At 35.2% G+C, this 25,577-nt stretch overlaps 1 protein-coding gene across 1 annotated transcript in view; it reads left to right on the top strand.

Moving 5' to 3' along the window:
* Positions 1-841: 841 nt before the first annotated feature.
* The window catches only part of LOC149807249 (intraflagellar transport protein 172 homolog), a 128,903-nt gene continuing 104,167 nt past the window's right edge, over positions 842-25,577 (top strand). Inside the window, exons 1-9 of the mRNA XM_089964023.1 lie at positions 842-981; positions 7,205-7,348; positions 11,268-11,380; positions 14,869-14,974; positions 16,168-16,247; positions 17,168-17,255; positions 17,880-18,094; positions 18,358-18,481; positions 24,669-24,926. Of these exons, the coding sequence (XP_089820149.1) occupies positions 937-981; positions 7,205-7,348; positions 11,268-11,380; positions 14,869-14,974; positions 16,168-16,247; positions 17,168-17,255; positions 17,880-18,094; positions 18,358-18,481; positions 24,669-24,926 (1,173 nt within the window). The 5' untranslated portion in view covers positions 842-936. The remainder of the gene's footprint in view (positions 982-7,204; positions 7,349-11,267; positions 11,381-14,868; positions 14,975-16,167; positions 16,248-17,167; positions 17,256-17,879; positions 18,095-18,357; positions 18,482-24,668; positions 24,927-25,577) is intronic.

Raw genomic sequence — 25,577 nt, 5'->3', positions numbered from 1 at the left:
TATATGAATTTTAAATGCTTTGTGGGCAAAGAAATATAGTATTAAAAAAAAAACATTATTATTATTATTATTATTATTACTGATTTCAAGAACGTTTAGCTGTTATTGCATTCTTATTTACGTTTGAGAAGTATGATCAGGAACATGTTGTCATTTTTGGGCTATACTGGCTACCATGGAATGAAATTGCATGCTTAACCTTGTAAGGACATGTATTTCCCCATCAGTAAATGACCTCTATCATCAAACATCAGACGATACACTAAATATATTTCGTAATCAAAGCCAATGCAGGTATAGCAAGTTCGACTGGAATTTTGTATTAGATGATCAACGTAATTGCATGTACTTTACAAAGAAGTGATGTTTATTCCTTTTCATTGTAAGCTTTTTTTTTAAAAAATCTTACATTTTAGAAAAAAAATTGTGCTACAAGATATTTGCATCCTTCCTGGCTACACCTTTGCATCTGTAAACAACCGCAAGACGGCGTGTGTCCAAAAATTATTCGGAAAATTCCGTTTGCCGCAATAATATAGAGCCCGCGATAATATAGCGTTGGGGTATACCTTTTTTTTCCTTCTTTCTAATACGGTTGTTAGGTACGCCAAGGTTCGAGCTAGGAACACATAAACAAACATAGATTCGTATACAACTCAGGAACTATTTTAATGATCGCATATATTAAAATGGTATACAAATTAATTTATAATAAAGAAATAATTTGAAGGATTTTCTCCGAAATTTTGTGAATAATTACGTTTCTGCTATGCTAGTAAATTGCGTTAAAACACTCCATACGAAACTCTAAGACCATATCTGTATGTTTCAAAACGAGGCAGGAACTGCTGCATTCCAGTATCATTTATCGACTGTTGAGAGAGACAGCAAAACTTAACTTGTGTATTGCGGGAAATATTACAGAAATCGCTCAAAATGAGCATGCAGTTGAAACATTTAAAAAATCTGCTTCAACCGCAGGTGAGTTATTAGAAATGTGCCCTTAGCAAAAGGTGTTGTCAATTGTGTTTATCTTATTTTGTAATGGATGTTAAAAACGGGGTTGGGAATCGTTGGGTTGTGCTCTTATGTAGCGAGATTTGAACCATCACCTAAAAGACTTGAAAATGCGATGCCAAAAGATTTTCTTAGTTAACACCCTCTTTTAACGACGATCGCTGTGCAAATTTCCAATGACGTTTCAGTGCTTCGACCAGTTCATTCCTTTTAAAAAGTGCTTTGAAATGATATGGTAGGTTCGATTACAGGACTACTTGGCCCATAGCAGAGTTGGCCCATTGACGAACTCGATCCACCACGAATTCGGTCTGCCCAAATCTGACCATAACGGCCCGTTTTATGTACGGTCAGCTTTTCGGTCCACGATATATATAATAGTAATATGCATGTAATGTTCTTTATTCAACGGCCATATTATTTTTTAAATATTTTTTGTACGTTTCTTTCACTTGCCATTTATTCAGCAATAGAAATATAGTGGAAAAATAGATGCGTCCCGATAAGGTCACTAGCAAAATATATTCAGCCCTTTTTACCTGGATGACAGGCAACCTGGCAGTTTCTCCTATATGCAATCACCAAACTTACCATTTTTAACAAGGCATACTGAAGCTAAGTCAGCTTATAAATCACAAATATATAGATACTAACAGACAGCTTGATTTGCTTTCTGTTTATATCTGTAATTTTAATAAAAGTAGATTTACTGAATTTATTTCAGCTTCCAAGCACCTTATGTCAATGGTCATTGTGCCAGCTGACCACAAATATGGCAGCTGATGACATCATTCAGGAACTATCTATCATAATCCCAGATTAATTAAACTATATTCTACATTATCAACATTTTGAAACTGTCCTTGTCCTGCCACTGTTAATTGTTAATTTAGTTTTACAGTAGTACATGTCTGCACTACTGTTTGTAATTGTCATGTGTTGACGCGTGAATCTGATTAAAGCCGCACTTTCCATCCATATACTGTACATTTTGTATCAGCTGTGAATATTTTTCATTACTCTAAGTTTTAAACATCTTTTTATTTGCAAGGCTGTTATATTATTTCAAATTCATATGAATTTATTTTTCTAGTATACTTTTTGTTATCTTGGCACTGACTTATTCCTTCTCTCATTTATTTTCACGTGACATCACAAAAAGTGCATTTCCATATCTGCCATTTTTTTAATTCCTTAGCTAGGAATACTGACACGTAACAGCTGAGATCTCCTGTTACCAACATCTGAGTAACTCCCCATGCATGACCTGGAATCTACATGGCATCTCCTTATTGATTGTTTCCAGCAGTCATCTGATTTAAACTGGAACTTAAATGCATTTTAATATAGAGCAAAAACAACAAATAGACATACATAATATCTATAAGGTCAGTGTTTGTATTGACTTATTCACCAGTCGCAAACTTTAAGACCCACACTACAATAGCTAGAGATCTCAGAAACACTTTAATTATGCATATTTGGACACCAATTTTTGATCTGGGATGTAAAATTCCCCGAGGCGGGAGTCCTCCGTATGCATGTTGTAGGTGTGCGGCAAATTTCAAAGACTTGCCAGTCCTGCTTTGTGGGAAAATGTGTTGATCAATTAGCTGTGCTGATATTTACAATGACAGAAATCATTGACTGAAAGACCCCTTAATGTATATACATGTTGCCATTATAAGAGTACATCAAAAAGAACATGATGCAATAGCTGGGTGGCAAGATCAAAGGCTTTGTTTGACTGGTGGCCAGATGCGAAAATGTACTGATATTTATAGTGATTGAATTCAGAGTCAGAAAGAGCCAGAGATGTACATGTGGTCATTTATAAAAGTACATCAACTAAACAACTTTAGCTTTCATTACTGTGTTCATTTCCAACTTCCGAATATATCGGAATAAGTAGTGCAAGAGAATCAAGACATGTTGAGACTTAGACAAAATGCCATTCGTAAATTTGGATAAGTATTTTGGGGTTAAACGGCAAACTTACGAAGATTGTAACGAGATTCAGAAGAGTGCTAAAGCTGCTAGAATTGATAGTTTGGATAGGACAGTAGCTAAGTGTAAGAAAGTGTGTGATGCCTAGCTTAGTGTTTGGAATAAGTCCTGACTTGGATTGACACAATTCAACATCACTCTGATGGACGAACAAGAGCTATTTAAGAGGTACATTGACTGACCATACTTTTTTAAAAAACAAATGCAGCTCGCCTTAGCCAGGTTAGTTCTAGTGTTGTAGCAAAATGTATTCATCAATACATCATTAGCTAGGCCTAGTTTTGATATCAGTTACGTTGACAAACAAATTCTTGCCCATTCACAAGTATATGTTTTGATAGCTGATTGACCATTAACCCTTTTCCGAGTAAGGTAGCAACTACCAATTTCCTGCATGATACCCTTTAATGATAAAACATACAAACTTGTGTTTTAAGATCAGAATCAGTGATTATTAACTGCCTTGTGTACACTATTTTGTCATAAAATTAGTTTGAAACTCTAAGTGAACCAGTAGGTCTAATGGGAAATAATGGCAGACTTTGCTAAGTCTGGGATGTACCAGTTTATTAGATTGTCTTTTTTCATAAACCATCGGGCAGATATTTTCAGAAAAATATACAGATCATTGAAAGCAAAGCCAATGTATTATTTTATTAAAGATTTAACTTTAAAATGCAAATTATGTAGGTCAGGACAATGCTATGTTGTGGAATTGGGCGAGATGGGCTTTAAGGTCTAATCTGTTTTCTGACCTGACACATATTTGCGAAAATATGGGGAGAAAACAGCAAATAAGATACTATTTAACAATTGCCTAAAATTACTACAAGGACATAGACAAATAAATAAACCAAAAATTTGTGATCATGTCAATGGACTATTTGTAATGAAGCTTTATTATAGTGAGTGATTACATTATGAAAACCTCTCCTTCTAAAAATAGATGCACTCACGTTTGTGTTGATTCTGTAGGAAAGAAGGGACTGAAACTATTGATGGTGGGACTCCTATTTTTACCGAAATGGGAGTCCTGTACTCCTAGTTTTAAAATCCTAGTGAGATCTCTGATAGCCCTCAGGTATACTGCTGTTCAAATACCTTGTTAAATTCTTGCGTGATTTAGTTTAGTTTTTCTTGGTCCACATACTGTTCTAAGTAGCCTCAGCATATGAGATAAGTCATCATTGTTAAGTAATTTTACACTGCCTGAATACACCCATTATTCTGGTTCTTATGATGCAGCATAAATATCTCAGAGAGAGAGAACAAATATTCTCTAATGATAAACTTGAATCTCTATCTTGATGGACAGCTCAGTCATCTTCTCTGTTTTTGATCAGTAATAATGAGAGCATCAACCTACCCACCTGACAAACTCAGCTGCCTAATAGCAATGGTTAATGTATGGCAGTGAAGCAAATAATACCTAACCAAAACATGATGTTATTATAACTACATAGACAAATTACAAATTTGCAATTCCATCTGTGGATTGTTGTAATGAAGCTAGAAAGTGCAAGTGGTTTTATTAAGAAAATCACAGTTTCTATGATAGATGCACCTACATGGCATGTATGGCACTCAGGGAATGTCCTGGCTTTTAAAAAACTGTCGCCAAAAACATCGCCAACCTCAATATTTTGTCGCCAATTTTCAAAAAGTGTCGCCAGAACAAGTAGTGAATATTTTTTGAAGTGTTAATTTAGTCTATTAATGTAACAGGCAATGAAAATTACAAAAGATGGGTTAGTTAGTACTCTAATTACAATAAGCATTAACAAAATGTTACAAAGTGTTATATGAAGATCCGTTGCGATTTTAGTGCTGCCAACTTGTTGAATGCAGTTTCAAAGTCTAATTTTTCACATCTGTACATGCTGATTCTCATTAAATTCTCAAGAGATGAAATGCAAAGTTTATTTCTGATGTCAGTTTTTATGAGGTTCATCTTACTGAATCCATGTTCACAGTCTACAGTGCTGACAGGTGACACCAGTAGTCTCTCGGCAGCCCCCCCCCCCTTATGGCTAGCTTCACAAAGCTTGAAGTGAATTGCTTCCTAAATCCCAGGAATGATCACTGAATGCTGTATAAATTTTCTCGACAAGCAAAGATCTCCATTCCAATGAATGAAACTTACATGAGTCAACACCTGGCAATATTGGACCGTATATATAAGCATAAATTCACACCCAATTTAGGGATTCTTTCACTCCTGTATTTTGAGAAATAAATAATTATTATTAATTATGCAAAACTGTTTTTTTCTTGCTATTTCTTGTTGCGGAGTTTAAGTCTCTGCAGCCATAACAAGGATTGATGGCAAAAGGAAAAGATCAATGAGTAAAATGCTATACTGTCGACAGATATAATTGTGATTGAGATTTTTTCCATTTGCTTTGTAATTATACGCAATAGTCGGTACTTCAAAGGTTATCAGTTTTCTATGAAGGTTCAGCAAAACTATTGTATTGGTATATGTAAAAAAAAAAACCCCCCAAAAAAAACAGAAGGACATTCAATTAATTGTATCTGTTCTATTCGCGTCTTCAGAAGTCGGTCAGTTGTAGGTATAGTTCGGTAGCATGATTGACTGTATCACAGCATACAGTACTCAGCCCAGATGTCAGCATAAGCAGATTATGATTTAACAATGCACTCTAAAGATGGGGTTGTCAATACGAACAAAGGATCATTTGTGTAACAGATTGATTCCACTGCATTGCTTAGTCAAGTTTGTGGCTTCCTTTCATTCTCCCTTTTAATTTATCCAGTCCAAATCCATGATTGTATGTACAAATTAAATAACCAAAAAGTCTGTCGCCAAAAAAATCGCCAGATGGGATACTTTTGTCGCCAATAAGGAAAAAAAATCGCAATTTGCGACACTGGCGAAGCCCAGGACGATCCCTGGCACTGTACCTGTCTTATGATTCTCTGATCTTACACTAAGAAACAGAAAAGTGTGCGACCAACAGGTTTTGTAAAACTCAACACAAAATGTATTTCCCTAGAATACAATTTACAAAGTGCAAATTTAAAAAGTACACATGTTCTTGGATATGCTCCACTTCAGTTGGAAAGAATGATGTAGTTCTTTTTTTATATCACTCTAATACTTTAGTTCATCATCGATAATAAGCAAGGTAATGTTTTATCAATAACAGTGAAAGTATATGTTGAAGTTTCCATGTCTCTAAAAGGTCTTTTACTTACTTAAGGTCATTGTGATCTTCTTTGTTTTGTTCACATGAACACATTATAAATTATATTATTATTATTATTATTATTATTATTATTATTATTATTATTATTATTATTATTATTATAACTGATAGGAGTACCAAAAATACATCATAGTAAGTATAAGCCAGTAGAAAAAATTAATCAACTAAATATAACATGCAATTAAATTTTACTACATGTTTGCTGCTGATGCATTTTGGGAAGTCTGTCAAGTGAATAATAGTCAGATGACACATTCACAATGTCAGTCCCAGATTGTCATCTATCAGATAGCATGGTGCTATGAAACATTTATCTGATTCTCAGAAAAATTTAAAATAAATTTTGAAACATTTGATATATAAAACAATTCTACCACATATATTGCATAGCAGGAATCAGTTTTAGATATCACAAAGCTCTACAGCTGAAGATTGCTTCTGTGAAATGGACAGCTTCCTGACAGAACTCATCTATGTTGTAACTATACAGAGAGATTCAGAGAAGTTTTTGCTATCAGTACCCAGGATATGTCAAATCTACAGTCAGAACATGATGTAAGGTTTCTCACTGCAGGTATTTGTGCATGCAACAGTATCACCTGCTTGGTATTTTGAAATAACCACTGCAAAAAATAAACCACCTTTGGGTAAAACTGTACATGGCAGTGAAAGCCAAGTACATTTTCATTCTTGTATAATGCCTATCTGTGACATTAGAATGTTTATTTATACTAAGCCATGAATAGAAATAATTGCAATACATGTATTATGACTATTTGATGATGATAATTCAACAATTACTTGACCAAGATTTCAAAAATAAGCACAAAAAGGATGCAGTGGAAGTTTCCTCTCTAACTTTTGATATATGGGTGAATATTGCATTTGAAGGCAACAAGAAGTAACAATTATAACCTTGTTTCATTTAGCAAATTCTGGATATTTTGCAGGATGGAGCAGCTAAGATTTGTGCTCTGGCTTGGGCACCAAACAACACCAAAATGGCAGTATGCACTTCTGACCGTGTTGTGTTGCTTTATGATGAACAGGGTGAGAAGAGGGACAAGTTTTCTCTTAAGCCAGCTGATTCAAAGGTAGTTTATTATATCCGTGTTTGCCTAATGACATTCACAAGTAGATAAAAGATCAAAACTTAAGAAGCCACATTTTCTTGTGTGAACCAAACATACAGTAAATTATTGTTTCAACATCATTAAATTGTAGTGATCTTTCATTTTGGTGTATTGATGATATAGCATTTTTGGGAAATTGCTTTTGGGCATAAGGTCTGCTTTTTCACTTAATGGTTTCATTATATTTATTTTTTTTACACAGGGTTCATATGGTCTTTGAAGATCTTTGACAGTTTGTGAAAAATGAGGTAGCATTTTCAAGGTCTTGAAAGTTTGGGAAATTGAGCAGATGGCCCTAATGTCTTTAAAAGTCTTTGAAAATTGAAATAAACCTAAGCATTTTAATTTCTTTCCGTAATCACAGATAAAATTGTCCAAGGTTGTTAGATTCAAATGTAGTCAAGTTTTCCTGGTTTCTTTCTTTTGATGACCCGTTCAGTTTCATTTCATCATTAAACAATATTGTATTATTTTGTATTCATTATTTTCTCATATAACATAACATGTATACAAAATGTTAGCAAAAATAGGTCTTGAAAATCAATGTTTATGGTCTTTAAAAGTTTTTGAAAAGTCTTTGAATTTATCATTCACAAATGTGTATGAACCCTGGTGTATGAACCCTGTTACAGTGTGACCCCACTATACCACGGTAGTTGGGAGCCATAGAATCTGACCTTGTTATAGACCAAACCGTATTATAAGCAACCAGGTCAGTTAGTTGAAGAAAATGATGCATGTATCCCAAGAAATGTGCTGGGGGGGAGGTAATAAATGTGTGTGGTAAAATACATGCTTCATTGCCACAGTTACCATCTTAAATCGATGCATATTAAATGAGAGATACACCTGTAGTGAAAACAGAGAAGGCATATATAATAGTTTGCTTTATTTAGAGAACCATGAATTGGTACATATATGTGAATATTTATATATATACATGTCTAACATATAGCATGAATATAATATCAACACCGTGTACTCACCCGCGAATCTCATCACATACATTGAATCCACAATACAAGTGATTCCATCGAAAATATGCACACACAGCAGAGATTTAAAATATTCAATAATTTTGTCGCAGATCATATTGGTATGAATTCAGTGGAGAAACATAGCACAATCATGTAACGAATGATGAAGCACGTTTACTTTTCAGTATGTCCCAAGTCAGTAAAAGTTAGTTTGTGTTTTAAGCTGCCATTGGTGGCGTTCGTAAGCATAAACTTTTTCTCTGCAAAAAGGAAACATTCTTGACACAGATAATGTGTTCCAGTCATGTTAGAAAAAGCAAAAATCCATCAGATTCCATTACTTTTATTTAAGTTTAGTACTGACTTCCTTTGAAGACAAGTTCTTTGTTTGTATTGAAGACTGTAGTCGGCTTTTATTTATGAAGGGTGCATGCATTATTGAAGTCACCATTAAAGGACAGCTTTGGAGAGCCAAACAATTACCCATTTCTTTTTGTGGCGGCAACATCAGATAATTGTATTGTATGATTGAGATTGATTTTTGTTTTCCATTTGCTGAGTACATTTTCATAACAATCAGTGCTTCAAAGGTAATCTGTTTCCTTTGAAATTTCTGTAAACTACTTAAAAGGAATTGGCTATCATTTGGTCCATTCTAGTTACTGTTCCTCCCTGCCTATTGAATAAACCAATACATTTGTGGTAGCAGCGTGATGCTGCCATCCACGTATGCATCAGAAATTTAGCACAGGGTCAATGGACGATAGAGACGCATGTGTTCTGGTCTGATGACATGGATTTTATTACAGAAAATGTTAGTGTTCTGAAGGGTTTAATTCTGAGTGAAAAGAAGAGGAATTTTCCTTACCATCCACCTACAAATGTCAGTCTGTGTAAATATATTGATTACTAGCGAACGGCCGAAAACCCGACAAAAGATAGATTATGAGATAATGCCTCGTCCAGTTGATCTCCATTACCAGAAATGTCAACAACACGAAAGCAGATGTCTTACAACATAATTACACATGCTAGATGTCAAGATAAGCAGATTATGATATAACAATGCACTATTTAGATGGTTCATCAATATGGACAAAGAATTTGTTTATGTAAGAATAGATAAATTTCAGTGCATTTTATATCAAGTTTGTGGCTTCCTTTCATGGGGCCTCTGAATTTCTCCACTCCAAACCAATGGTTGTATATACAAGTGTAAACAGCCAACAATGTCGCCAAGTAAAAAAAATTGCCAGATAATGTATTTTGCCATCAATAAGGAAAAAAATCCAAGTTTGCAACATTGGCAAAGCCCTACGCGATCCCAGAATAAACTTTTTACATGTTTTTTTTTTTTGTTCTTTAAGAAGAAAGAACTACTTTTTCATGTACGAGAAAACTACATATAAAATTTCAGGAGCCATGCCATGATCATCTTGTAATGTTTGTACATGATCTTTTCCCCAAAATGATAATGACTTTTTTGCGTTTTTTTCGTACTTTTAAGAAAGAAACAATATTTGTGTAAGAGAAAAATATATGTATATGAAATTTCGGGAGTCACACCCTCGTGTTATATCCAAATTCATGTTATAACGGAGCGTGCTATAGCAGGGTCACACTGTGTAATAGAAACTAGCAGAAAAAAATCATCTACTTATCAAACCAGTGTTAAGTACTTCCAGTTACAACTTCTTTCTTTTCTTTGGTATTTATATTTATATTACTAATATTATCTCATCAAAAAAATTATTATTATTATTATAATAAAAAATATTAGGTTCCTCTCTTCATTCACTAAATAAGTGTGATATGTTCCCATTTTAATTGGTATGTATGATATTAATGACATCAAATTTTTTCTTCAATTGTTTCTGTTTTTATACAATTAAAGATGTTCAGCAATATTGTATTTATGCTATTGGGTCTTGTGAACTTAATTTACAGAGCTTACTATTTTTACGTGGTATCTCATATTTTAAAAGTTGAAGGACTGTAAAAAATGTAAATTGAAGATATTTTTCCTGACTGAGATGATGGTTGAGGTTCATTTAATGAGCAGCATGCCTTGGAAAGATTCTTGCTACTTAATAAGCACCTGCCATAAGATAGAGTGTATTATGTTATAATGTTGTCTGTCTTTCTATTACAAATTTAATTTCTACTCAGTAACTTTAGTTTCTCACAATCTACTGTCACAAAACTTTGTGGTTGGCTTGAACTTGGGGTAAGCAGAACCCTGTCAGTTTTGGGCTGAAAACCTCAAATGTCAAAGTCACTGATAGGTTCATTTAAAATAACATTAATTTTAAATGACTTACCACTGGAAAGGTTTTGGATGGTTAACAATTGGGTTAAAAAGAAAGCTGTTGATTTTGAAGGCAGATTTTGAAATTCAAGGTCATTGACTGAAAGAAGAAAAATGTATTTTTTCGTAATAGCAGGTTTAAATTCATACCTGGTCCTATTAATGAGGATTGTTTACACTTTGGGTAAGGAAGAAGCCTGCTGATTTTGAGGTCAAGGCCACCGAGGCTGAGAAGAAAAATGGTTTCTGCACAATAATATCAGTTATCGACTTGGAATACTTTACTATCGGGCAGGTATATCATATGCCATTCATGATTCTCTTGTTATAATATTATTACAATGAATAATATGCAACTAGCTACAGTTTATTTTAAAACAATCACACTAAAATTTGACTTGTTTGAAAATCATGCATCTTGTTTTCAAGCTCTCTACAATTATTTGATCATTAAATCTCTCCTGTATTTAGAAAATTCAATCCTTTTTTAAAGGTGGTGGTCATGTTGCTAAATTTTGTGTTCCCCTGATTTCACATTAACACATAACATTGTATATTGATGAGTCTACTAGTGAACAAATTTCTATACTTTCAGTTTGGAAAGAAGAGTTACACTGTCAAAGGAATAGCATTTTCCCCATGTTCATCAAAGATAGCAATTGGACAAACTGATAACATAATCTTTGTCTACAAGATTGGAGATGACTGGTTTGTATATTATAATGATCTCTTTTGCCAAAAGAGAACATGGTATCAATGAATCAGATGAAAAGTTTGTTAATAATGGCAGATAAAAAGTATGCTGAGATGTTATACATTTTACAATATGTAATGAAATATTTATACTGGCAACTGCTTGCTGCATGTAACAACTTGAATGTGCGTAACCCATTTTGAGAAGCAATGATTGTATGGGATTCATTGTTGTTTATCTGTTAGTCCATCCGTATGTCTTCCTAATCTGGTCTCTATCTCATATAACCATGTACCTTGTGTTTCCGTACTCTTGCTCACTAACTAGTCTAGTTGTTGTTAACTGTGGTTTGGAGTTGAGAATTCATTACAATAATTTTTTTTTAATCATCAGGGCCAGTTAAGTCATAAATAACATTAATCCTCTTGCTTTCATCAAGTCAAAGTATGAATTGGTATGCACAGTGACTTCTTTCTGACCACTTGTTATATGGCTGGACTTTGCAAGAATATATCAAATAAACATATGAGACTTATATTCGGTGTTTTATTCTGGGGCTTATTGTCATATGGCTGGATTGCGCAGGAATATATCAAATAAAGACATGAAACTAGTACAAAATGTTTTTTCTTAGAGGCAAATTTTCATATGACTGGACTGAGTAGGAATGTATCAAATAAAGGCATGAACCTGGTACTAAGTGGGATTTTTTTCAGGGCAAATTTTCATATGACTTGACTGAGTATGAATGTATCAAATAAAGGCATGAACCTGGAACTAAGTAGGCTTTTGTTCAGGGGCAAATTTTCATATGGCTAGACTGAGTACGAATGTATCAAATCAAGGCATGAACCTGGTACTAAGTGGGGGGTTTTCAGGGGCAAATTTCATGTGGCTTGACTGAGTACGAATGTATCAAATTAAGACATAAACCTGGTACTAAGTGGGGTTTTCTCAGGGGCAAATTTTCGTATAGATGGACTGACTTAAGTCTTGGACAGGTGTCCAGTGTTAAATAAATGCAATTTAGTATCAGGAAGAAGCTAAAAATTAAGCATGTGCATTTCGGCATGCTTCTTGTTCAAAAACACTTTTTTTTTCTTGTATTCTGATTTATAGCAGAGTAAATTCTAGCGGTATGAAATTTGTTAATGGCTCACACATAAAAACATACAGAACCATACATGTGTTACATGTTTCCTGATGTAGTTTTTCAAATTTTATGTGTTGTTCATTTAATTCAGACTGATGACAAATTACTAAATATTATACTTCTGTGTATTTTCAAGGGAATTATTATGTATTCACTCGTACAGATGCAGTGAGATTGGTTTGTGAGTACATATATTGACTCTTTCAAAAATAATCATCCTAAGTACATCTTGTATATGTACCAATGCATGGGTCTCTGAATAAAGTAAAAGATTACATATGCAATCTCAGTTTTCACTATTTCTCTTTAAATATGTATTGATTTAAAATGTTAACTGTGCATGAAGCACATAGTTATGTGCCCAATCCTTTTATCCCCCCCCCCCATTTAGTAGAGCCTTGGGGATCAGCAAGTATCATTTCCTTCAGTTAACTGACTTATTTGCCTATAGAATGGTATGGTACATAACATGGTCCTGCTTTGAGGCCCCCAAACATTGTGTTATAATGGGTTTCACTGTAAAAATTTCATGAGGAATGTCCACATATACTAGAACTCCTTCACCAGATTGGTGGGTTGCCTCATTGTCTTCTTGTAAGGGTGAATTTTTAGTTTTGAAGGATGACAGCTATGACAAAGTAACAGAAGAAATAGATATTAAACTTACAGCTGTTTCTTTTCTTTTTATGGCCCCCTTTGCAATAGCATAAGGGGCATATTGCTTTGATGCTGTATATCCGTATGTCCATTAATCTCCATCCGCCTGAAGCTATTTCAGCATGATAGCTCAGAAACTGTTGGACTTGGTGCCATGACATTCTGCACACTTTATCAGCTTCTATAATTGATGTAAGTTTGCATTCAGATATGGTTGCTGCTGCTAAAAATAGAAAAATTAATAATAATTACTTCTAAATTGCCTCTTGACATAATTTTAGCAAATTTGACAGAAAGTGTCCTGGCTTGGGTGCTTTTGATGTTTACAGAAATTATGCTGATCTCCCAAGATGCTAAAAATAAAATTCATATGCAAACTTTATTTTAAAGATCATCTTAACAGAATTTGACCCACTGATTGAAAGCATCTGGCTTACATGTCTTTCAGTATTGGACAAATGAAAAAGATGTGTCATCAAATATGGATGAAGATATTAAAACTTGGAAAACTAAAACATTTCTTTATACAACTTATGCAGTCAACAGCACTGAAAGATATTTCAACAAACAACATTCTTATGCCGCAGATTTCTTGGCTAACTGTTCTTGCATTTGGCTATTGGTAGCCAAGTTGTAGAGAGTTGCCTTTCTGATGTGAAATCATGGATGACATGTAACAAGCTGCAGATGAATGATGATAAAACTGAGGCCATTCTGATCACAACACAAAGACTTTCTCATTCACATCCTTTACCTCAAACAATAAATATCAGCAACACCAACATTAAATTCACACAATCAGTACGAAACCTAGGTGTTACTCTGGACAGTACTCTCACATTGCACCAACATGTCATGAACATATGCAAGGCTGCATATATTGAGCTGAGACGCACCAGCTCAATTCACAAATATCTTTCAGTTGATGCCACTAAAACACTTGTGTGTTCATTAGTACTTTCAAGACTGGACTATTGTAACTCAGTTCTGTCTGGTTCATCTCAATATCTACTCCAGAAACTTCAAAAAGTTCAAAACACAGCTGCTCGGATCATACTTAGAGTACCACGATCAGAGCACACCTCCCCGCTGCTATGTACCCTCCACTGGCTATCCATTCAATCCAGAATCAAACATAAAATTTGTTCTCTGTGCTACGTTTCACTGTTGGACTCTAGTTCAACATACCTATTCGACCTCACCCATGTGTACACACGAGCAAGATACTTATGCTCCTCTTCTGACAATTGTATACTCATTATTCCCACTATGAAAACAAAGTCATATGGACAGCGTTCTTTTGCATACCAGGGCCCAGCAACGTAGAATGAATTGCCCACTGAGCTTAGACACAAAGACACAGTGATCCCATTCAAGAGGGCTCTCAAAACTCACTTATTTTGACTGCAAGAACAAACTTAAAGACCTAATAATGTTTCCTACCTTAAATATTCTCAGCATGTTTTTTTTAATGTTATCTAATTTCATGGTGTTTGTTTTTGTAATCATATCATTATATGTTTTTTATCTTATAGGAGTTGTCTAATGTTGTAAAGTGCTTAGAGCTTCTAAAGATTAGGCGCTATACAAATTATCATTATTATTATTAGGCAGATGTTTTGTGAGCAATCTCAGGCTCACTTGGGTCTCTTCTTTTTAACATTAACTATGTAAATAAAATTTACCACACAGGAATGAGAAGAAAGTGATTTGCAACAAGTTTGTCCAGCAGAGTGCAGTTACATGTCTTATATGGCCACCAGATCAGCCCGTTATATGTGGACTTGCAGATGGAAAGGTATTTTTGTGTCCTAGTTAATCTAGATTTAATATATCAGGTTTAATTCATTTTTGTTTAAAATAAAAAAATGTGTTTCATCTTAGAGCAGCATTTTGTATATTGAAGATGAGTAGAATATTGAATAAAACAACATGAAACCAACAAATTGAATAAAACATATCAAAATTCGTCATTCTAGCATTTCACTGTATTGCAGTATTAGGTCCGCAATTTAAATGATTTTAGTGTATATATCTTCTCTAAGTTTGATTGACTTTGTACATTATTTTGTTTTAGGCTTTCAGATACTGCTGTTCAGGTTACTTGAGTTATAATTTCTGAGATTGAATGCAGTCAAAATCCATTCCCATGGTTTCACCACTTGTGACAAAATAAAGTTTCCATTATGATCATGAAATATTTCCTTATTTCTATTGTCAAAATCATTTATGTCCTTTTATCTATTCGAAAATATTGATATCCCTAAGTCTATAAAAAAAATATTGATATTATTATATCTATTCGAAATTATTAATTTTCTTATGTCTATTCAAAACCATTGATACCCTTATATCTGTTCAAAAAACTGATATCTTGCTTTATTCAAAACATATTGATATCCTTATATGTATTCAAAAAACATTGATATTATTATATCGGTTTAAAAAGCAGTATTTCTTTTCAGAAACATCAATATCTTTATATCTATTCAAAACATGTTGATATCCTTATATCTCTTAAAAATATTGATATCTTTATATCTATTCAAAACACATTGACAGATATCCTTATATCTATTGAAAACATTGATATCATTATATCTGTTTAAAAAGCATTGATATTTCTATTCAGAGACATTGATATCAATATATCTATTGAAAACACATTGATATCCTTATGTCTGTTAAAAATATTGATATCTTATATGTATCTGAAGTATATTGTTTAGTGTTTGCTTCATGACACTCAACTGAATCCATGTCTTGTGGCTACCTGGTACATCATTCATATGTAGACCTTGTGTCTCCCTAGATCTTCATCAGATTATTCCGTAGAACAGCAGAACTGAGTATAACAATCTGTATGAGTTGACTATTTTAGTAGAATTTACAGATGACTATCTAAATCCACTTCTTTTGAAGTATAGTTGTGTAATTGTTTTCCTTTCATAATCCTTGTACATTGTATAATGGTCTCATTTCTTACAATAGGTGAGGGCTGCAAACATAAAGACCAACAAATCTTCCACAATTTATGGAACAGACTCTTATGTAGTTTCCTTAGCAGCAAAGTAAGTATTATATAATCCAGAAAATGTGAAGAATGGATTGAAATATTTACAGATTCATTTCATATTAATAGCCCATCTTCAGTAAATCAATGATTGCATTACACTACTACAAAAATTGTAAATTCTGAGCACAAAACAGTTAAAATTGTTTTGTTTATACATATGCTTGTTCAGTATATTCAGGAAACTTTATTCAAGTGATGTTTATTCCGATGATATTTCATGCTGGGTGATCAGATCATTCAGTACCATGTACACTGGCCAAAAAATTGGGTCCAAATGCAAGAAACATAAACCTTGTCTGCCATCGAATAATGTGCCATCAGATTGAGGTCAGTGTAGTTGTTTGTTCCACTTACTAATCCAACAAACTGCATAGACACAGATTTATTGTCACTTTCTGTGACAACAGATCTAGGTATATGCAGTTTGATAGATTAGACTCATATTTGAATATATAAGGTAATCTATTCAGGATATATACATTTAATTCAGGGTAAATAATTCAAACAGAAATGTCAAGCACATACATGGGGTTCATAGTTCACATTTATTATGTTATATAGACAGGATAGATGAAATTTATGGTGTTTTTGCAAATGTAGGATTCAAGAGATCATGGAACTTCTTTCCTAATGTTAATGAGATTGGAGAATGTATTCAAAAGAGCATATCCTTTTTCATAGTATGTGACATTAATTTATATACCAAGTAATTGATCATGGCTGAATAACAATAATCCATCATTACTCTCTACAAACTAAGCCAGAACACTAGAAACTTGAAAACCTTGGGCTGATGTTATTTCCTTGTACTCTGACAAACATTTTGCAAACAGCAAACCATTTATTATCCATATTTTCATTGTTGGACATTTGTATTCTGTAAGTCTAGATATTTACTTTGCTATTTCTTTTCAGTCCTTCCGGTAAGGGTTTTCTGTCTGGCCATGCTGATGGTTCTATTGTCAGATTCTTTTTTGATGATGAGGGGACAGGGGAAGCCCAGGTACCAAGTACTCCCTGCATTTTTATTTGCTGTAGAAAACCCCTGATAAAACAGCAATTTCAGGGAATCCATTGAGTGAATGTTTAGAAAAGTGTTGGGTGAAGCCTTAAAGTGATTGTCTCTTAAACAAATTGTAAGAGTGGAGGATGGTTTCATCATTGACCTTGGACACATCATGACTTTTAGGAGATTTGCATTAACTGACGTAGAATTTAACTATCAATGGTTATTCATTTGTTGTGAAATCATTTGAGAGAAAAAAAGTTAAAATAGTAATGAATAATCTGGTATGCAAAATGTTGGCTAACTACTCCAAAATTATTGGAGATGCTCTTTGTAGGATATTATTTGAAGATATAAGTACATGTAGCTGTGCTTAAAGGTTTTAAAGTTACAATCTATTCCTTTGACTCATTAGTGGAAAAAAGAGATAAATTTTAAGATATAGGTTATGAATAAAAGAAAAATACACTGAACTGACATTTTGCTAAATTTTGTATTTCCTTATGTGCAATTACTTGTTTCATAATTAGGCTGTAAAAGTCTTTTAAAGTTCTCAGTTTTTGTTCAATACAGTAAAATACTTACTATTTTGATTGTTTTGGGTTTGTTTGTTTTTTACAGGGAAAGATCTGTACACATCCCTGCCCACCATATGCATTGGCATACTCCCAAAATGCTATTGTGGCTGCTGGATGTGACAAGAGAATCATTGCCTATGGGAGAGATGGCCGCAGCTTCCAACACTTTGATTACAGTCGTGATGATGATGAGCATGAGTTTACTACGGCTGTATGCAGTCCAAGTGGGCAGTCCATTGTCCTTGGAAGTTTTGACAGGTAATATTACAGTTCAACCAACCTAAATTATCATCTCCCATCAACACTCGCATCTTTTAGACAGCCTGTTTCTTCTGTTCCAAACTGTTATTTTCCATTCAAATTTTACCCTATTTTAAATAATACCTAAATAATCTCATAATGAATAAGAAGAGGTTTATGAAAAATGATACCCTATTTTACTGAACCTAAGTACAATTGTACTGTTTAAATTGTTGCTTCTGTAATATGTGAGATTTTTACATTTGATTTTCTTCCTGCAGGTTGCATACATTGAATTGGAGTCCACGCAGGCAGATGTGGGATGAGCCAAAGATAAAAGTGATACGAAATCTGTACACAGTGACTGTCTTGTCCTGGAAAAAAGATGGCTCCAGAGTCTGTGCTGTAAGTTATGCAGCACTTGGGTGTTTGTGTATCATTTGGAAGAACTCATGTTCCTTGAACATATCAGTGGTTCAACATACCAAACTTTCATCTCACTGTATCATTCTTTGGCAGGAGGAATTACTCTTTTTGCCAAACATTTTTTTTTTCAGACACAGACTCTATGCCAGGTTAACTACTTTTCATGTCTAGGAAACTTTTAAGCCGGAAAATACCCATTTTATTCAAAGAATTTTTACGAATTAAATCCTGTCTTACTGTTACTTCTTCAAATGGTGTATTAAAAGTGCATCCATCACCTCACAAATCCAGCCATCTTAAGCAAAAAAGACACTCACCAGCTCTTTCTTGAGACCTCACAAATTTTATCAGCTCAGGGAGTATGTTCAATGCATCACGTGTCTGATTTCACACGTGTATGCTATTGTTCTGCTGTCACTATTTACATTTGTCAACACTGAGCTGACCACTCCAGTGGCCTAGTGGTTAGAGCATCCGCCCCGGATGCAGGAGGTCGTGGATTCCCACCCCGGCAGAGTCATACCAAAGACTTACAAAAATGGTACTAACAGCTGCCTCACTAGGCGCTCAGCATGAAGAGGTTAGTGTTAGGACTGGTCGACCTGGTGTCAGAATAATGTGACTGGGTGGGGCATCATGCTACATGTCTCCGGCATGATGCCCCAGTGCTCGATATCACTTTAAGTGGCCACACTGCAGACATCATAGTGATATGACTGAAAAATTGTTAAAGATACGTTAAAAATCTAAATCACACACACACACAACACTGAACTGGGTTTAGTGCATGGAGTGCAAGCAGTTCACGCTGATGAAGACAATCACCTTACCTGTATAATTGTTTGGGGTGCAGTTCAGACCATGCATATAATATCTGTTCATGCTGGTCTTTGGATTTGTGGGTAACCATTACTCTTACATCTAAAATGGGCAAACAAAAGAGCTATGAAGTACAAAATTAATTTTGTTCAGGATGTAGATGCCATCAGTCTACTCAGCAGTCCCAGCCTGTATGAGCTTCCCACGCAGTGCCAACCTTTCATTGCCCTCGTACCCATGAACAGATCTTCCTGCACAACAGACTGGGCCAACTGTACCAATAGATGTACCACCAACATAGACAAATCCTGGTACAAGCTAGAGTCATCTTTTCCAGTTTAGTCAGTAATGGGCTTTGGCACAAGACACCAAACAGCAGCAGACCATGTCAACTCCAGCATAGCCTCACTCAACCTATGACTTTGACTTCCATGACTGGGTACTGTGATCTTTTTTCCCAGCATACCAACTTATTACTTCAGGATAAAAATTGATGCTTGAATTATGTCATAGAAATGGTTTTTGATGAATAATTTTCAAACAAATTATTACATATAATATGCATGTGATCTGCATGAGTCACATCACGTGGCATCAATGATACCATAAAAATTAGCACAATAGTGCAAATTAAATATTATTTCTTCATAATCAATGGTATCAAAATTCAAGAGCATAAATTGAATTGGTGTATAATATGTTTAACCTGTACAGATAGAGCTTTGTACCCTATCATTATCTTCATGTTACAGCGGCCCACAGTAACAAATTCTGGACAAGCTTTCACCTCATATAGGCCCTGGTATTTATTGTGCTGATCATTCTTCTTATGGCCAGTACTGGACATAGATTTTAGGCCCCAGTTTCACAAAATTTCTCAAGTCAAATGTGCTTGCTCAAGTTGATAGTTTTAAATATCTTAATGCTGAGATAGCAAAAATTAATATTTTACATAATGTCAGCAGATATCAAGAATTAAAATGAAGTTATATCTTCAGATTCACTGGAACAGATTCTCATTTTATATGTGATGACAATGTGAAGATTCTCTCAAATTTAATGAATTTTGAATTCTTTTTTCCAAGAATGAAAAAACTTTCAGTTTACAATCATAAAATATCAGTATGTTTCCTATTTGGTTTCTTTATCTTCAGGAAGATTCTAAACTTGTTTGAATAACCATAAATAGACAGTTATAAACCTTAATCTGAGAAAAAATATTAAAAATGTTATGCAACTGACACCAGAAGTGAGCCACATTCAAACTCCCATCTTCAGCTCCAGCACTTCACCCTACACCATCTACAACTGGAACTGGGTACAGTAATCAGTTTTCTCAGAATGCCCAGTCCACAGTGCCACAATAGTTTATTCCATAATGGAACAGACTACTAGGACAGTACTGGCATAGTTTGACAGAACACCTAAACCATTCCTAGGTAATCTGTCACCTCATACAGACCCCAGTATTGACTATTGTGAGGATTCCCTTAATAGTCAATACTTTACTTAAGCTTTATTTCCAGATCTTTCACAGCCAGAACATGTTCTGTCTATAATGGGGACCAGTTAGAGTAACCTCTCTTCCCAAATACAGGTCCAGGAACAGCTCTGTCATGTATGTCTAGTATCACTGGCACTGGTTTGGATAAATCTTTCTCCTACACTATCTAGAACATGGAAGCATCATGGACTGGTTCCAAACAGGTCCACTACAGAACCCACTTCTATTGCAGCCTGGTACATATCCAGTACTGGATTTGTAGAAGCATCATGAACCAGCACTGAACATGTTGATCACTAATACCAGCTCTGTCATGAACTGGTAATGGCAGCAGCAACTCCCTATTCCTGGACTCCTGGTTCCTGCTTTTGACCTTTTGGTGACACAAATGAATACCTGGAGATCACTGTGGCCGATGATGAGCAGATTAATATCTTTGCTGACTGTCCCCAAAACCCCACTTCACCATCTTTGCAGGTTTTATTTAGCCACTCTATTTGTACAATTTTGAGTACACACAACAAGCAACATCTTCTTTCCTTGATCCAACATCCTTGGAAGACCTAGCATTCCATTCTTGATAAAAATTTGAGAATATTCTAAAAAGAATGATTGCTGCATAAGAATAGCATAAGAGCTAATTTGCCCATCATACATCTACATGTACGTTCCAAATTTTCAATTTATAGCAGCTGTGTATGACCCATTTCCAAGAAAACAGATAGGGTTCTTTAATTTTTTACTTTGCCTTGCAGTTTCATTATATTCAGTCAAAATAGTCTGTGGACCAGTCTGAACTTTTAAAGAAAATGGCACCAAATACTATACAAAACAGGCTTTTACAGTTTGACAGATGGATGAAAGTTCTTAGAACAGATTGTCTTTATAAGCTTGAAAACATGTCTGGTCAGAAAAAGGACAAATCAACACCACTTTACAAATTTGTAGACCCTAGGCACACTGATGTACACATTTTAGTAACGGTTTTCGTAGGCCCTAGGTATACAATTTTCATTAACATGGTGTTCTTAGGTCCTATTGTGCCTATTGGATATTATGGCCCTGGAAGCAATACAGTACTTGGATTGAGTACTTCATTGTGCCCATTGCAGAATTTGTGGACTTAACTGACATTTGGCAAAAGTTAGTGATGTGGACTATTTAAAGTGAGTGTTGAATTTAAATAACGTTTCGGTGTGTTTTGTGTTCGTATTCTGGTTCTTATCCGCATGGATTATTTTCTCCATTTTTGCCAAGTATTTTGACCAGGTACCATAGCCTGCACAGTTTACAAGGAAGTTAGCTGTATAAGATACTTAGGCATTAAAGGAGAGATGTGCTCTGCTCAACACAACTTGATATGCAATCCAGGTCATTAGTAGAATTCAGTGTACATTTTTCATATGTATACTGTAATTGTGGCATGTGATATATTAGCTATGATGTCATAGCCTCAACAAAGATGGGGTACTATTAATACTAGTAATACATATGTATTGATTATGCTCAGATTATGCTTTTTTGCCACTTATATGAGCAAAAATTATGTTTATACCACTGTTTTGGTTGGCATGTGTCTAAACATGCACACCTGGTTCATATCAAACAAGCCTCTTGGCAAGAAGCACCTTTCTGAACATGTGGAAGATATAATTGTTTGAGCAAGATGGCCCACCACTTTGGCAATCGATGATAGTAAATGGAGGGTTTTCTTCCAGCTGTGTTGAGCAGGGCACATCTCTCCTTTAATGCCTCAGTATCTTATATAGCGAACTTCCTCGTAAACTCTGGAGACTATGGTAACTGAGTAGCAGAGTGTAACTTTTAATCCAAGGGTAGCTGGTTTGATACCAGGATTGGACAACCCAGGCTGGCTGCCATGGTGTGTCCTCTGGAAAGACTTAGCTACTATTTCCTTGGCATGATATAGTCAGTAATCAACATTACAACCAGCAGTTCCTATAATGTTCTTTGATAAAAAGTTGGCTTCCATCACAATTAAGATCTCAGACATATTTCACCCCCATGGAAGGGAAGGTGTAAGGCAGGCAAAAAGATCTCACTTTCCTGGCAAATTCTGACTTGTATCAACTGTTGTTTGCCTTTTCAGAATGGAATAGTTGATTAAGGCACCTTGTAAAACACATTCCATTATTAGACCTACTTTCTAGTCAACTTAGCTACAGCAGTCAGAACCAGTCAAAATTCAGACTTTGTCAGCCTGTTCAGATTATCAGCTGTGCCACATGGGTTCAGGTTCCATCATGACAGAACCTGCTTTCATTGCCAAGAACAGAGTCCCACTCTTTGGGATCAGCTTTTCATCTTGACATTGCTGTCTCTTTTGGTTCCTTTTTTCTAGGGTGTCAACATAACCCTATCAGGGCTCTGAAGTGATACCTGAAACAATCTGAGCGGACAAAATAGATAAGATCTTGCTTGTTCTTACCACTCAAAGAAGGAAAGGAGTTTTTCCACTCAGGGTTTGTCATCCTGGAAATTATGGGTTATCCACTCAGCCCATAAGTAACTGACCTAAGCCCAGTTGAATTTCTAATGCATATCACTTACAAGGCTAAGGTGGTGACCACAGGTATAGCATTCTACTGCAACTGCTTTCTAATTGTCATCAAGGACATGGAATGGAGGTCAGAGATGGCTTTCTCAACTCTTATGTGAAAGGCCTTTCATCCTGAAGTACTCACTTTGACCTATTAGAAGCTATACCAGCAGCACAAAATGCTGCCTTACCATATCCTTCATTCTAAAGTACTCCGTTTGACCTGCAGTACATTAGGCTGCCTTAACAGGTCATTTAGTACACGTAGCTTCATATGGTATTGGTTACTCTTCTTGCATTGGATCGGCAGGAGCTACAGTTTTATTACTAAAATACATCCATGTGTTAATCCTAATCTGAATCTCCATGAAACTTTAAGGGGCCCCGAGTGGCCGAGTGGTCTAAAGCGCTCTCCGTTACGGATCACTGCCATCTCACCTCTGTCTGCATGGGTTCGAGTTGCGGGTTCGGCCTATGTTGGTATGTGAGAAAGCTTGTCAGTAGCTACTCATGGGTCGGTGGTTCTTTCTGGGGTTTTCCCGGGTTCTTCCTCCACCATTAATATTGGCCGCCATGTATAGCCTATCTTTTGCTGAAAAATGGCATTAAACCCAACAACAACCATGAAACTTTAAGCTGTTTTGTGTATATTTGGAGACTGGATTATGGGTCATCTCCATGGTAAGTAGGTTATCCATTCTCCATGTGATCTATTCTCCTCACATAATGCATTTGAAGATATCAGTTTTTAAAGTAAAATATGTTTCATCATAATATGCACACACCCTCATTATGCCCTCCCTGCAGTTACATCCCAGAAAAAGTGCACAAATGCTTTGGTAGTAATTGATAATATTAAACAGATTTTGGCACTAATCACTCTGTCCAAGTACAACCTTTTGTCACCTCTGTTGCCAAAACAAGCTAAAGACTTGGCAGCCATATGTTTTAGCTTGGAGGTGCTGGATTTGCCAGGTAGTGGATGTGCTTCTAATGTTTTATGATCAGGTAAATATTAGAGAAATATACTTTTCTGCAAAACTTAGTTTCAGAGGTTACTTTAATACTTGGTCAGTTTTACTTGTCTGATCAAATATATGTTTCCATGTTTACCAAAGCCATGCCACTGTTTTAGACCATTAAAGCACAAGATTGATGCATGAAACACAATGTAAACCAAGATATGAGTCTGCAGAGTAAAAGATGGACTTTCTATGACACTTTTCATGATTTTTCTCCCTAATATCAAATTGCTCACTCTTTATCTAATTTCTAATTTTCAGGGCACTCTTTGTGGAGGTGTTGAGCTTTTTGACTGCTGTTTGAAACGTACAATCTACAAAAACAAGTACGAGATTACACACGTGGGCCTCAGCCAGGTCATAGTAAAGAATATCAGCTCCGGTTCTAGGATTGTCCTGAAGTCTCACTTTGGTTACGAGATTGATGAAGTCAGAATTATGGGCAAGGATCGCTACCTTGTGGCTCATACTTCAGACACGCTGCTTCTTGGAGATTTAAGCTCTAATAAATTGAGTGAGGTAAATATATCTGTTTTGCATACTTTTCTGAATGTCTTGAACTAACTTCCTGACCGCTCCGGTGGCCTAATGGTTAGAACATCTGCCTCGGATGTGGGAGGTCGTGCCATGTCGTACCAAAGACTTACAAAATTGGTACTAACAGCTGCTTCACTTGGTGCTCAGCATTAAGAGGTAAGTGTTAGGACTGGTCAGCCTGGTGTCAGAGGATTGGTCAGCCTGGTGTCAGGATAATGTGACTGAGTGGGACATCATGGTACATGTCTGCGGCATGATGCCTCAGTGCTAGACATCACTATAAACTGTCACACTGCAAACATCTTAGCAATATGACTGAAAAATTGTTAAATGCTACGTTAAAAACCCAAATCACACACACAACTAACTTCCATAGTGCACTTTATTCTTATCTACCATTGTAGTTAGTTGTGAAGCAGAACCATTGTTATTAGGTTTTTTGATCTTTTAAGATATCAGATCAGTAATAAAAATAAATTCCATTGTTATGCTTGTCAGACTGAGAAACTCAATACTTCTCAAAGAATTATTATTTTAAGATTAAATATTCAAGCAGAATCATAAGACTGTTAATAATTGCAGTGTTAGAAATTCAGAAAGGCAACACAACATAGTGTAATCACCTATACGACT

The sequence above is a fragment of the Sinohyriopsis cumingii genome, chromosome 1, assembly GCF_028554795.1.
Source record: "Sinohyriopsis cumingii isolate HCF-2022 chromosome 1, ASM2855479v2, whole genome shotgun sequence".
In the NCBI taxonomy this organism is placed as follows: Eukaryota; Metazoa; Mollusca; class Bivalvia; order Unionida; family Unionidae; genus Sinohyriopsis; species Sinohyriopsis cumingii.
The sequence above is the reverse complement of the archived record's forward strand: the minus strand, read 5'-3'. Positions and strand labels throughout refer to the sequence as shown.